At 26.7% G+C, this 15857-nt stretch overlaps 1 protein-coding gene across 4 annotated transcripts; it reads right to left on the reverse strand.

Annotated features, from left to right (window-relative positions):
* Positions 1-11298: 11298 nt before the first annotated feature.
* LOC109803538 (calcineurin B-like protein 1) lies at positions 11299-15208 on the reverse strand. Of its 4 annotated transcripts, none has more exons than XM_020365151.3 (9): positions 15066-15208; positions 14752-14847; positions 14487-14569; positions 14028-14087; positions 13582-13690; positions 13438-13490; positions 13188-13268; positions 12316-12428; positions 11299-11600 (listed from the first exon to the last, which is right to left on the reverse strand). In XM_020365151.3, the coding sequence occupies exons 2-9, from the start codon at positions 14828-14830 to the stop codon at positions 11537-11539; spliced, it is 642 nt and encodes a 213-aa protein (XP_020220740.1). In that variant the 5' UTR covers positions 14831-14847; positions 15066-15208; the 3' UTR covers positions 11299-11536. The 4 variants fall into 4 exon arrangements, 3 of the variants coding, with proteins under 3 accessions (XP_020220740.1, XP_029128448.1, XP_020220741.1); XM_029272615.2 differs by having other exon boundaries at positions 14752-14876; positions 15066-15202; XR_014431083.1 differs by having other exon boundaries at positions 11564-11600; positions 12316-12539.
* Positions 15209-15857: the final 649 nt, after the last annotated feature.

Below are 15857 nucleotides of genomic sequence, written 5' to 3' on the forward strand. Positions count from 1 at the left end.
CGAGTAACAATTTTTTATATATATAAATAACTTATGAGGATATTGTATATTTTTATTTTATTTTATACTAGTGGGAGTGGGACTATTTATTTTCCGACAAGAAGAAGGTCCTCATATGGAAAATAAGAAATACATAAAGAATCAGGAAAAAGATAAATCATCTACAATAGAAATATAATGTACAGTGACTTAATAAAAGTTTTTGTTTGAAGAATATAATGACTCAATTAAAAATAATATCAAAAACTTATGCCGTCGAGGCACTTCAATTAAAATAAAATAAAATAATAAAAATATAATAATTTAACTTGTATTATAATTAATTCATTAATTTCAAGGTTTTAAATTTGATAAAAAAATATTTAATTTTAAAAATAAAAGAGTATAATTATCAATAAAATATGAAAATCAAGTTAGTTATTAAAACTATAGATTACCAAAGTCGTTTTATATTTTTATATTTTTTTAAATAAAATAAAAGTAGGCTATGTGAATAATTTTAGGATAATTATAGTTATAAGTATAACTTTTTTTATAAAAAAAAATAATGGGGGGGATTGAAAAGTAAATTTAGAGGTAAAATTATCAAAATATATATATATATATATATATATATATAAATATGTATGATAATTTTCTTTATAGATCATAGATTATATATTTATCTTTGTTAGGCACATATCAAACTAGTAGGATGTGAAAAAAAAATCAAACAAACCAATTTAAATTTGAAATTGAATTGTACTATTTTAAAAATAATAATTTGGAAAAAATTAAACCGCATTATTTAAAAAATCAAATTGCATTAATAATTAGGTTTGATGTACTAATTTTAAATAATAAAATTAAATTAAATCAAAATAATTTACTTATATCTCTCATATCTTACGATTTAGTGACTTATAATATCACATAAATTATTTAAATATTACTTATAATAATTATATTTTTTTATTTCTTTTTACTTTTTATTGTCTATCGATATTAAAGTAAATGTCAGTTATCAAATCATGCTTCATAATTTTTATGAATATTTAATGGTGGTTATCCATTATTAATGTTTATATTTACCTTAATATTATTACTAAATTATCTCAATGTTGGAAATAATACAAAAATACATACTATCATTAATCTTTAATGATATTCTTTATATTATGTATTTGGTAGAATATTTGTATTATTTACATGATTATGAAATTTATTTAAATACAATTAGTCTTAAAGACAAAATTAATAAAGTAAATTATAAAAATATTTTTGCAATGATCTAAAAATATTGTCAAAAAAATAAATTTTAAGAATGTTTTTCTTCACCAAAAGTGAGAACATGGTGCAAAAATGAAAATGAAGGAATGATTTTTCTCCCTATAAGTAAGAAAATAATACAAAAAAAAATATGTTTCACCAGGAGTGAAAAAAATAAATAAAGTAACAAATATGATATAAATATACTATATTATGTTTGATTATTTGATATAAATAAGGGCACTACCGAAAGTAGAATAATTATGTCAATGTCATAATTATAATGTTGAATTATTTGGGACACTTAAAAAAATTGTGAGCAGTGAAGCCCATCCCTAAGCTTATTTAGGTTTTTTTGTAATTTTTCTGAAAAGGTTATGAAAATCCTTACATTTGTAATTTGATATTGTTCATGATTGAATTGATTGAAATAATCAATTTGTCATATGATTGAACTCATGTGTTATGCTATTAAATCCTAATAGTGTGTTTGGATGGAGAATTTTACAAATTTAAAGAAATTTAAATTATTGGTATTTGAATTACTCTGATTTCAGTTTCTATCATTCTTAAAATATTTTGTTTGGATAAGTCAATTCAAATTTCTTAAATTTTAAATTATTAGGTTGGATATGATAATTTGATTCTACCATGGTAAAATTGATTTTAAAAATATATTTATATGTTGAGATTTTTAAATTAAATTTTATAAAAATAAATATTAGCTAATTTTTAAATATTTAATCATTTTAAAAATTAATATTGGATAATATTTAATAATTTTAAAAATATTTTTGAATATTCAATAATTAAAACACATGAAAAGATAAGAGATAAGATAAAATATATAAGTGAAATAATAAGAAAAAAAATATGAGGAATTTCAAATTCTTACTTTTTTTGGAAGAATTTGAAATTCTACTATTTCAAGGAATTTCACAAATGCCTGAATTTTAAATTATTTATAAATTCTCTATTCAAACAAGGCATTTAATTTCAAAGAATTTGAAATTCTTCAAATAAATGAATTACTCCATTTAAATTCTCCATCCAAACACACTATAAAGGATTTGGTTTCAAATCCTATTGATAATATTGTTATTTGTTTTCATATTATTATATGTCTATTATTTAAATTGATGGGATCAACACATATCACTTAAAATCATCTAATTATAATTTAATTATGATTTATATAGGAATAATAGAATTAAATGAAAATATGATAAATTTTTATTTCCTTTATTTTTTCGATACAACATTTATAGAGAGAATAATTTCTCTAATTTTTAGCATTATTTTTTTCTCTTTAAAGTCAACCTAGTAATGACATAAATATATTTTTCTTAAATTATTTTTAATTATTTTTAAAAGAAATTTTGTTAATCATTATAACAAGAAAGATTCACTTGTTTAAAAATAAATAAATAAAAGAAAGACATAAACAATTAAAAAAAAAGCTATGATTTTTTCAAAAGAATATATTATTGTGTTGCATGATTACTAGTAGGTAATTTTAACATTTTTTTATTTTTGTGTCATTCATTTCCTTAAATGATAAAATAAAGTGTTGTTGAGAAATGTATCGTAAATATTTTTTTGAACAAAATATTTATTTTTAAATTATATGCATCATTATGGTAAAACATTATTGCAAATTTTGAGATTAAATTGATATCTAAAAATACATCAAAGAAAATGTCAATTTTACAATGAATTCTCAATTTAAAAAATATGTTACGTTTTTCATATATCTATCATGCTCCTTAAGTAGTAGTATCAAAAGAAGAAAAAAATAAGATTAAGAGATATCTTAAGTTGGTTTGTTGTCTCTTAAAGACTAAACAAAATAATGAAGGATAGAGGGATTGACCCCCAATCCCATAAGTTTTTTGTTTGAAGAAATGATGTGTGTGTGTGATGCGATTGGTCAAGTAGATTCCAAATACGTGATTGATTGGATATTAGATGTTTTATAGTAATTATTTGAGTGTTTTGTATAAATGGATTAGAACCCTAAGAAGAGAAATTTGATGAAATTAAGGAATAAAAGTTATAAATGCTAAATTGGTAAATTTCCTGGATGAAAAATGAATTTTTGGTTTATATAAATTGGATGGATGATTTGGGTGATGTTTTGTTTCAAGATCCTATTTTGTATTAATGTGTTTGGGTGCTGGAACACACGTGGCGTCGGGCTTAAATGCTTGACATCGAGCATGCCTTCATATGCATGAAGGCGCTAGGCGTGAAAATGTCCACACTAGGTGCAAGGAAAGGGTGAAGCTCTCTATTGTGGCTTAGCGCCTCCACGTCGGGTGCAAAAAGACTATGACGCTCTTTGTTGTGGCTTAGCGTTGAGCTTGAAGATGTTCACGCCAGACACGAAAGAGAGAGCAGGTGCTCTTTATAGTAACTTAAAGCCAAACGTGAGTTTCCAAGCCCGACGAGGATGGTCAGAAGGCTTACTATGATGTTTTAAATGATGTTTTTGATTATTTGTATGATGAAGAATGTATATGTATACTTAAAGAATGATGATTACGATCATGATGGATGACCTTGATGTCGGTGAATAATGAATTAGACGATGATCATGATGTATTAATATATAAGCATTAGCATGGTTGTGATATGCATCATACTTGCATGATTTTGTGGTTCTAGTGGGAACCTATTGGTGTTCTGATAGGAACACTTATGTTTTAGTAGCCTAAGGTTATAACTCGGGACTTAAGTACCAACTGTATATTCTTGATGATGGTGGTGGCCAGGTACCCCATGCATTTAGATGTAGGTGCACATCACATTACATTTTTGTGTATGTGTTTGTAAATGGAATGGATGACGTTTATAAGTGAAGTTGATGTATGAATTGTGGTTATTATATTTGAATTATTAATTAATGTTATTGTATTTGTTTATTGTGAAGGGATGGATGCTGAGGGTTGTGGCCTATTCCCTATAAAGTGAGATTGTTCTCACTCTCAATTTCTTGTTGATGTGTTCTGTTTTGTATGTTTTGTAGACGAGGATCCCCAGCCTTGGGATGAGCAAGGAAAGGTCTAGGTGTGTGTGAAACTCTGATGCCAATGTGATATCGGGGATTTGGAGTAGTTTAGGATTTTTATTACTTCTTGGTTATTTTCTTATTTTTGAAATACAATTTGTTTATCACTTATCTTCTCATTTATTTTTCTAATGAACTAATATATTATATTTATGATTTCTATGAGGACGTATTTGGATTTTACGAGTTTTAAATTGATATCATACTTAGGGGTAGATGGGTGTCACATATTGTATATTCTTATAAATCTCATAGAAATTTATTAAATTCCATGAAAAATCGTCTAAATTGTATCATATTAAAATAAAAAACAAATGAAATGTAAAGTATCTTGAAATCATGACACTTTACTTTAATAAGAAATATATTTTGAAAAAACATTATTTTTTCTATGATTTGTACTACACATATATTAATGTAGTTAAAACACATATTCTCATAAACTAAAAATTATAAATAAAAAAATATTATTTGGCATGACCGGTTTGGTCATCCAGAGTCTGTTATGATGTGAAAAGTAATTGGAAATTTCCTTAGACAGTTATTAAAAATAAACAACGAAAGAAATGTAAAGTATCTAGAAATCATGAGACTTTACTTGAATAAGAAATATATTTTGAAAAACATTATTTTTCCTATGGTTTGTACTACACATATATTAGTGCAGTTAAAACATATATTCTCGTTAACTAAAAGTTTACAAATACAAAAATATATTATTTGGCATGACTTGTTTAGCCATCTCAAGTCTATTATGATGTGAAAAGTAATTGAAAATTTCCTTAGACACTTATTGAAGAGCTAGAAGATTCTTGAATCTAGTAAGTTAATACACCTACCATGTGGACTATTAAGATATTTTATAATTTTAATTGATGCATCAATTAGATGGTCACAAGATTGTTTGTTTTTGATTCATAACTCGATGTTTGCGAGATTGTTACCTCAATTAATTTGACTAAGAGTTCATTTTCATAATTATCAAATTAAAAAAAATCACCTCAATAATGTTAGTGGATTTACATATCTTGTTTTTAATGAGTATTATATGTCCATTGAAATTTATATTAAACATCCTGTAACACATATTTATACATAAAATGGATTTGCAAAATTATTTATTAAGCATGTAAATGAATTGCAATACTATTACTCATGAGATCAAAACTTCCAATGTTTAATTTGGTACACACAATCTTACATTTTATAGTAATAATTTTGTATCAAGCTAACAAATTATCATAAGTTCTCCCTTTTATTAGTTGGAATAAATTATAGTATTGATTCTTAAATTAAAAAATATGAATAAGATTTTCAAAAGATAATTCATTTAAAAAAGTTTAATTAAAATAATGGTTAAATCATATATACCAATTGTTAATGCTCCAACAAAATTGATGTTCCTGTTGGGCAATATTGTGAAAAATCTCAAATACGCATGAAACATGGTAGACTTATTGGTTTCAAAGAGAATAAATTATTGATTTAGAAAATGAGCTAATAACCAAGATGGTCAAATCAAGGATATAAAGAGTCCAAAAGATTTTTCTGACATAAATAATAAGTTCCAAAAGAACTCAGGTACCTGAAATTTGTGAAAATAAAGAGATTTCAAATTATGTCATAAATGAAAATACGATGAAATCAAAAGAAAATTAACGTTGGTGATGTATTTGCATATAATAGTAGTGTTAAAGATGATAAAATAGTATTGAGGATCAAGAATCAGAATCTATCAAAGAACGTTGAGAAGTAAATGATTGTCAAAATAATAGAAAAACTCAATTGAGGTAAATTAAACTCGTTTCTCAAAGCAAAAGGTTTTTGGACCTATAATTTAGTTAACTCGTTTTTTACTTGTAGTCCATACACATGTAGATGTAAAAACAATTTCATATTTTATGTTTCTATGAAAAAACAAAATGAGGATGATGAAATTGTGAGATAAAAAACATGTCTTGAAAATCAAGGATTTTTGCAAAAAAATTTCACCATGATTTTAAATAGAAATTCACTCATAGTGAATGTATGCATTTTTCTATATTGAATCGGTCAAGTTATGATAAAGAAATCAATTTATTTTTAATGTGTTACAACCATCTTCATGACTCACTTGATAGTGGAGTTTATGCGAAACTCATTAAAGGATTTAATATATCCAAAATATTGGTACAAATTATTGAGAAGATTATTCAATCAAATTTAGTAAGTTACATTGTAAGCTAAAATAGTATGGATGATGTGGTATAATCGTCTTAATTAATATATGTTAAGAGAATGATATAAGTAAAGATATGATTTTTTTTATGTATTTTTATGAAAAGATATGAAATTGAGTTTATCATAATTTTTATTTATGTAGATGACACAAACATTTTTGAAACCCTTGAGATTCAAAAAAAGCTACAAATTTTATAAATATGAGATTAAGATGAAAGATGTAGAATGAACAAATTTTTGAACAGTTGGTACACGAGATTGGTCTTTTTGATCTTAAAGATGATTGTCTATATCAGAGGGAGACATTCTGCATTTTTTGTCCTTCGTCGTAGTTTTGTCCTACTGGGTTTTTCTAACAAGTTTTTAATTAGGCAATATATGATACCACATTAAAGAATAAAGTTTTAATGAGTCACATTCACAAACAATGGACATCCAAGAAAGGATGTTATGAATATTTAATGGTGGTTATCTATTAATATTGTTTATATTTACCTTGATATTGTTATCTTATTTGTAATTATTTATGCTTATAAATAGGTTATCTCATAGTTGAAAATAATAAAGAAACTCTTTTTTCTCTCCCTAGTCCCTTATGTTGTTCTCCCTAATTTTTCACATGACAATTATAGTTCTTGAATTCTTTTGAGTTGGCATTTATGACTTTTTTGAGTAAACTTTTTTTTCTTAAAAAAAAATGTTTTAATACAATAAATAATTTTCTACTTTTTATAATGTGTTGTCTACTTAATTAGTTTTCAAGTTAAATGTCAACTAATTAGAAAAAGATCTTTAATTTGACTCTAAAGAATATATTAATCATGACTTTGTTCCTAGTTTTGAGAGAAAAAAAGATATTTTCTCTTAAGAAAACTAATTTAAAACTGGTTCGATTCTTAAAATTAGTTCAAAATTAATTTGATTTTGAAACCAGTTATAAACCAATTCTGAACCTGTTTATAAAAGTTGTTTGATTATAAATCATTTTATTCACGTGGTTCAAATGGTTTATAAACCTATTTAGTTTAATAAAATAACGTGGTGTAGTTCAATGTGATTTTTTTTTATAAAAATTACCGAACCATGCATACCCTTACAAACCATACTTTATTGCCTACCACAACCACATTGTCGTGTCCCTTGTCTTCACACTCAAACTCCACGTGCTTCATTCATTTTTTGTATTCATCAAATTATGCACTGGGGTTCAAATTTAGGATTAGAAATGACAATGGAATAAAATAGAACCATGTAGTAGCTCTTTATAATTCACTCCATTTAGTGCAGGTATTCACCTCATAATTTTTGTATATATCTGCGGATATATGTGAATATTTGAAAAAATTATAAAATTTTAAATAAATATATAAGAAATAAAATGAAATTAAAATTAAATAATTTTAAACACATATTTATCTTAAAAAATGATTTTGTAACATATATTAATATTAAAATAACTAATTATGACACATATTTAGTGTAAATACAAATTAAACTAGATTATTTTATATAAGAGATTTTTAATATTTTTAAAGTGTAAGTATTCATAAATATGTGTATTTTACTATTTGTTCTCATCTCATTATTATGTAGATACTCATTTAATTATTCATTTAAAATTCATAGCAAATTTGATTCACGAGTATGATTTTTTTGCCACTACTTAAAACTATGTGCATACTTCCTATTATATTGAATTTTCATCATAAACAACACAAAACTAATCATTAAAATTAAAAGAAATAATTAAATATTTTTTTCATAAATAATTAAATAGTTAACATAATAATTTAATTAATTTTATAAAACACCATTTACTAGACACATACTATATAAAGAATGAGTAAATATATAAGGACTTGACATTGATCATGACTTAACATTGAAAAAAAACATGATACTTAATATTTGATAGTATTTTAAACTACATTATGCTTTTGATCTTATTTTAATAACTAGTGATTTAATAATTAGATCAAAATTATGAATTTTATAAAATATGAAAACTTAAATTGTGAAGTTAAAAGTTGGAAAACTAGAGTTGTAGATTAGATGTGGAGAAAAGATAGATACTAGTAGAGAGTTGAATAACGTTAATCAAAAACTCTCATTTTTTAAATAATGAAGTAGTAATGTCATCAGTAAAAAGTATTGGAGAAGAGGCACACAAATCACTTGATATTTTTATACTAGTTCATCTAAATCATCGAGACTACGTCAAGTTCTCAATCAAACCACATATTGAGTTCCACTGTTTTAAATAAGATACAAGTATTTGTTTAATAAGTCACTTCTATCTCAAATTTAAATGTTATTTGAACTTTCTCTTCAAGCAATCTATCTAACTATTCTTTTACACAAAGTCTCTTAGACTTTAACATTAAGTATTTTTTTAATAGTCAAGTCTCTACTAAAACAAGTATTCTTTTACAAGTAAATCTCCTCATGCTCAAACAAGTATTATTTTGTAGATAAGTCTCTTTAGACTCAATCCTATAACAACAACTATATCTGGGTAAAATTTTATAGATATTGTTTTGTCTTACAAATAAGACGTGATACAATCAAGTAAGAACAAAAATCTTTATAAAAAGAATGAATGGATAATAAATTGTACAAAAAATATTTTTCTTTTTATCAAGAAACTTCTTATAAAGTAGCCCGAGTAGAGATAACAATTGTAAAACTTAGAGGATTCCTCACAAACTTGCATTGTCTATCTTTACTTCAGGTTTTTGAGGTGAGAAGTGTTTGTTGATACATTAAATGTAATTCACTAAATTGTCACTTTTTATATAATAAGGAGGTTCTTTATCAATTTTAGAATACTAAATAGACTATTTGCCTCTCGTTTTTATATGTTTGGTTTAATTTCTTTCTCTTTTACTTTCTTTCCCTCAAAATGTATGTCCCATGATATATAAAATAAAAATAAATAAACAAGTTTGTTTAAATTAAACCAACGCGATTATGAAAATTGAAGGCTTGAACTAAGGAAAAGGAAAATAAAAATGCAGTATAAATGGGAAAAATTTTATGTCAAAATTTTCCAATTGATAAAAAATATAAAAAAAATATAAATATACATATATAATTTATTTTGTATTTTTATTTATTATTTTATTAAGTTAATTTAAATTTCATTATATATTTTACAATTTTTATCAAATGCGTGAAAGCAGTGTACTAAATATCTAACATATATTTAATTAAAAATACTTTTTAAAATATTATAATAAACATTATTTAACAATATAATATTAAATACTCTAAATTATATATTTTAACATATCAAGAGAGTGATAATATAATATTAATATCTCCAAGAAATAAAAATGTAATTTATTTTACATCTTAACACATGAAAGAATGATAATGTAATAATTGCATAATTTGCATCTCTCAAAGGAAGTAAAATGTAATTTGTTAACAATGTTAAATTAACTAAATTAAATTTTATATTTTAACATGAAGAAAACAATGAAATACTTTTATCTCTTTCAAGAGAATAATGCAATTTACTTTATAATATATTACAATAAAACATATCAAAAACATTAACCAATCAAATTACCAATTAACTCAAACAACTTAATCCATTTATTTATGTTAAAAAATTATTAACTGGTTACAAAATTATATGTAAAAATAAAAGTAATTACATATATTCAATATAACTCAAAATTTTTCATAATTAATTGAAGCAAAAATTATATAAATCAAATAGTCAAATCAAATGATTTAATTGATTGAAAATATTTAATTGATTGTCACAAGAGTAAATCTAAGTTACTAATACTATATGTATTAATATTAATATATTGTAAACCATAGAATTAATATATATTAACAGTGTAGATTTTGTATAACTTACACCTAATATCAATAAACACTTTTCTTCTCTCCAGCCCTCCCCTCCGTTCAACTTCCACACAATCAAATAAGTGTAAGAAATCAAATGTAAAAAGGAAAACGGTGGAAAATGGCGGGTGCGGCTTGGGTTTCTGTTTGCAGGGAACGGAGATGCTTTAATGGAATAGTGGCTCATGGCAGCCTGTGTGTGAATGGTTGTTTCCGATAGAGTTTTGGAGTACGGTGGTAGGTGACTTAGTTTAAGCAAAGCACGCGAAACTATTTTATTTTTTTGTAAGAGTGTGCAAAAAAATCCAAATTGATCCGGACCAATCTATAACTGATCCAATCCTTATTAAAAAATCTGATCCATTTTGAAAAAATATTCGAACCAAACCACTTTAGAGAACAAGTTCAGTTATCCAACCTATTTTTACAAAGTAGATCGATTCAATTCGGTTTGATTTTTTAAAAAAGTCGATCCATATAAGAGTAAAAAGTGAATAACTGCACCGCATCAAATCAATCCAATTTCAAAAAAACAATCCATATTTTTAAAAAATCAAACTGATCCACTTTATAAAAAATAGATCGGTTAACTGATTCACTTATATAAAACGGTTCGATTTGATTTGGTTCGAATTTTTAAAAAAACTGATCCATGAACACCCCTAATTTTCTGTCTTCAAGGTTAAGAATAGGTGTTAAAAATGGCGACGAGTTCCAAGTTTCTGGTTTAAACTCTACGGCTCTTTGCATTCGCTATTTTTATCTGGTATTGTAAGTAAATAGGTTTACATGTGAGGGTCTTCCTCCTTTAATGCAGGATGAAGATATGACGGGGTAATTTAATGGCTCTTTTGCGATTTATTTTTTCTTCTAAAAAGGGGTAACTTGGAAAATTAGTATATAGGAATATTTAACTCTCACTTCAAAAATTGGACGAATATTCCATATTTTAAACAACTTTGTGCACCTTAAATTTTGCCTTCTGAGGCATGTCACAGGAGAACAATAAATAATCAAAGCATCATATGAAATTTGAGAAAGAGCCACCAAACACTTTACCCTCCTTGTACTGTTGTACAAAAAATACGTTATATGCCAGATTTTCCAACTACTTGCACAACTTAAAGCTGTATGCATTCATGTAACAATTTCATCGACCTCGGAGTTAAATACAAAACTTGGAAAAGTTGTTGTTATGTCCCTGTATTAAATTCACAATAATTTAAACTATAGTTTAAGAAAGCAATTGAAATATTTACCACATAAATTAGAATGTGATAATTAACCATGTAGTTTAAGAATGCACTATCAAGGAAACGTTTCACATTTGCATGTGATAAAGTATGCACATTTTAGTTCTAATGTTTAAGATCTCGTTCAATTGTTAACATAGTCATACTAATTAACAGTGTGCTATTTTGATAAAGTATGTACAACTTTTTTAAAAAAAAAAATTGTAATATTTATTTAAGATTCTTTTAAGTTACCCTCTTTTAACTTTCAAGAAAAGAGAATAAATTATTAATTTATGTAGTACTAGGATGGGTGACTTCTTGATAAATTCTCTAGTTATACCTCTTTTTGGGACTACAAAAGTTAGTTTAGTGGTTGGAAAAAGGAATTAGGGTAGTAGAAACATGGAAATCTAGGTTCAATCTCCATACCATCTTTGTAACTTTCTATCTTAACTAAAAAAAACAAAATTTCCGAGAAAAAGCAATAAAAATAACTTAATGCTGCAAAAAAAAAAATTATAAAACTTCTTAAACACAACTTTTATTTAAAAGATTTTTTTTCTTAAGAAATTCACAAAGAAATTGGTCCTAGATGAAGAGCCAAAGCAAAACTTGATGACCATATAACATAATTTACACTCAAAACGCATCAAAATTAAACAAAAACTATTATAAACATACCTCAGATAAGAAAGGGTCATGATTTTCAACAATGATGGATTTTTAGAAACGAAGTTTTGCCATTCGAGCCTGTCTATTTTCCCATCTTGATTCAGATCAGCATCCACGAAAGTCTGACCATAAAAATAGAAGAATTTGATTCCTCTAAAGTAAAAATTCACTTTAGAGGAAAAAAGTTTCTATCGATAGCCATAAAATCAATGGTTTGATATTTCAGCAAATACCTGTGTCAACCATGTGCTAGTATTCTATCAAAATCCTGACCCTTGATTTTTCCATCACTATCATTTCATTTAATCCTCTAAAGTAATTCCTTCATTTTAAATGAGCTAAAACCAAACTTACAATAATAGGTTTACACCATTTTATTGTGTGAAGATAATTACAAGACTACAATCAATTTTTCATCCTCCAAAGATACAAGTATCATCATTTTAGTTCTTAGAGATAATTTTGTCATCAATGTAATCCAATAATCCATCAATAATAAAAAGTGTTACCATTTCCCTGCTCTAAATATTTTTTTACATCAACTTAATCTCTTAATAAAAAGTATCATCAATTTAGTCCCTTAATCATACAAAATGTCATCAAATTAAATTGCTACTCCACTATATTCATTTCTCTCAGACCTCAGCTCAACAATGACCGATTTAATGACATTTTGCATAATTGAAGGACGAAATAAATATATTTTTTTTAAGAAATAGAGTGATGGTGCTTGTATCTTTGATGGACCAAAATAAAGGCCTACTCTTATTATTTGATAGAAAGGTTACAACAAAACATCCATAACCTATAATTCTTCTCATTCTGTAGATAAAATTTATGTGTGTCTCATTATACAATATCTAAAAACATCAAGCATATACCTTATCAAGTATTTTTTCTATTGTCTCATCCGCCAATTTCATTTCAGACTCACAAAGAAGTGCAATTAACATTTGCTTCACCTGTCAGAAATTACCCAAAAGAAAGAAAAAAAAAATGAAGATGCACACAGAAAATAATAGCCTAATAGGCATATAAAGGTGTAGTAGTAAGACATAAGATTTCATCAAAACTGAAAGTAGTAAGAACACTTAGTTACATTAAAGGTGTAAACAGCAATTACCATCTTACCTCTTCCCGTTCTATAAAGCCTGTACTGTCCAAGTCATAGAGCCTAAATGAAACTACAAGAAAATCCCAAACCCTATCTATCAATACAGATCACAATATTGAATCAAGGATAGCCTACAGTCGAGGGATTAATCTTCAACTTACAATCTATCTTGTCTTCTTGTGGAGCATTTGGGTGGAAGACATCGAGGGATCTAACAAAGTCACCAAAATCAATGAACCCCTTCTTCTTAACATCAAACAAATCAAAGATCTGCATGGAGAAAATTTTGATATCAATACACATCAAGTTAATAAAAAAGGCTGCTTGAAGATGAAGAATTGCCACAAGAAAAGGATAATACTTCAATGAAAAAAATTAGAACAAAATTTAAATGCTAAACAAACATTGATATCTGTTTCAAGAGTACTCTTCACATCTACTATCTAAATTTTGACAACTAAAGTGAAGCCGGCCAGATCATCGATCCAAAGAGTGCATTGCAAATCATTGGTCACATGTGATAGTGCATGTTTGCTGGCACACATTCACATGTAAGCCCAATCATCAAACATAGTTTTTAAGAAAGCCAAGTGATGTTACAAAGTACCCGATTGGCAAAAAGGTTCTCCTTTTTTCTATTCTTGAAAAGTGCCAATTGAAATTCTTCCTGCGAAGAAAGAAGAATAGGTAATGAAAACATGTGCTTGAGATTTCAATGTGAGGAACACAGAATATTATGAAATTGTAGGGTGTCTACAAGTATAACAGCGAATAAAAGAAGAGAACATGTTGTGGCAATTGAGAAAGAACTTCAAATAGAAAAGAGAACATATTGTAGATAGTTATATGGAAGCATATGGAGAAATTAACATCAAACTATCATCATGAATCATGGGTAATGACCTGAATTCTTATAACAAATAACAAATTGCATAATTTGTTAGGCAATTCACAAAATAGGACCTCCGTGAAACATTGATAAGTTTGTAGAAGGGAAGATAGAAACAAGCATGATAGAATAAGTAACTTTTGCAAAAGGCATTTATTTGTGTTAGGTATATGGTACCTTGCTTATCAATCCATCATCAACGACAGAACTGCTGATGCTCTTGAAAAGCTCAAATAGTGCTTCAACCTCACTAACGCTGACTGAAAAGTGAGAAATGAAATGAGACACAAGTTGAAACTAGAAAATGAACATATATCTGACCAAGAATTCTATAAACGTGAATGGGGAAAAAGGCTATAAATGATTAAGGAGGGTAAATGCAATAGCAATGAATGTTGAAGAAGAATTATATTTATAAGGACTTAGAAGTAAAAGAGGTTACATGCGGTGCGTGATGCAAGAGTTACAGGGTCCTCGTGGCCGGGTAATTGTCTGCTTGCCGTTGAGTTGAAACAGCCCATGAATGGGTTGCGTTTCACTACAATAGATAATGAAAATCATCTTAACCTTCCCCAAATTGGAAACGTCACGAGATAAAAATAAAATACATAATTAGTAACCAAATCAATCACAGACCAAAATCGCTTAACTTACAAAACAAGGATGGAGCTGATGATCAAACCAGAACGAAATAAATAAATAAAAATTAACAGTTATGGAAGTGAGTTGCGAAACAAATATAGTGGTATGAGGTACCTGAGACTGAGAATTGAGATCTCTCCGCTTCAATCGATGTGAGTGTGTGTTGTTAGCGCCCTTTTCTTTGCTTGTGTTGTGCTTGCGGGCTCCGATGGGATTCACGAAACCGAAAGAGTCTGCAACAGTCACAGACAACAAGCAGCACTATTGGGTCTGGGTCTGGGCCTAGGCTTGGGCCTAAGTGGATGTTGGGGACCCAATCCATTTCACAGTCACGGATAGCTCTTTTTTGTTCGGAATTCAATCATTCATAAACACTTTTTCTCCCCTCGTGCTCCTCTACATTTTGATTTGTTGTTCTAAATTTGGGTGGCAACCGATATCATCCAAGAAAAATGATTGAGCCTCCGAATCTGTATGCCGAAATTCATTCCGAATGAATAAAATAATATTTTAAATTATAAAATATTAAATTAAATAATTATTTTATAATAAATTTATTAAAATATATTAATATTTTAATTTTTCGAACCATGATTCGGACAAAATTTCGAACGCTGTAGCAATGTTCATCATCCAATTCTATGAGGCGATTTGTGTCGGGGATCAATCCATTATATAGTACATGGGTGAACCAATAAAATAAAATATGTTTTTCATATGGTTCATCGGTGGAAAAGTGAAAAATACTCTTTGATATATGAATAATTAAATTGGTTTAGATTTATTTGATGATAAAATCTTTATTAATGTATTAATTTTATTTCCTAATAATAAATGATTATTTTGTCTAATTTTTTTTTCATCACCCCTATTATTTACTCCAATCTTCTTCTTCGACACCCCAAT

The sequence above is a fragment of the Cajanus cajan genome, chromosome 1 (assembly GCF_000230855.2).
Source record: "Cajanus cajan strain Asha chromosome 1, NIPB_CcT2T_4, whole genome shotgun sequence".
Taxonomy (NCBI): domain Eukaryota; kingdom Viridiplantae; phylum Streptophyta; class Magnoliopsida; order Fabales; family Fabaceae; genus Cajanus; species Cajanus cajan.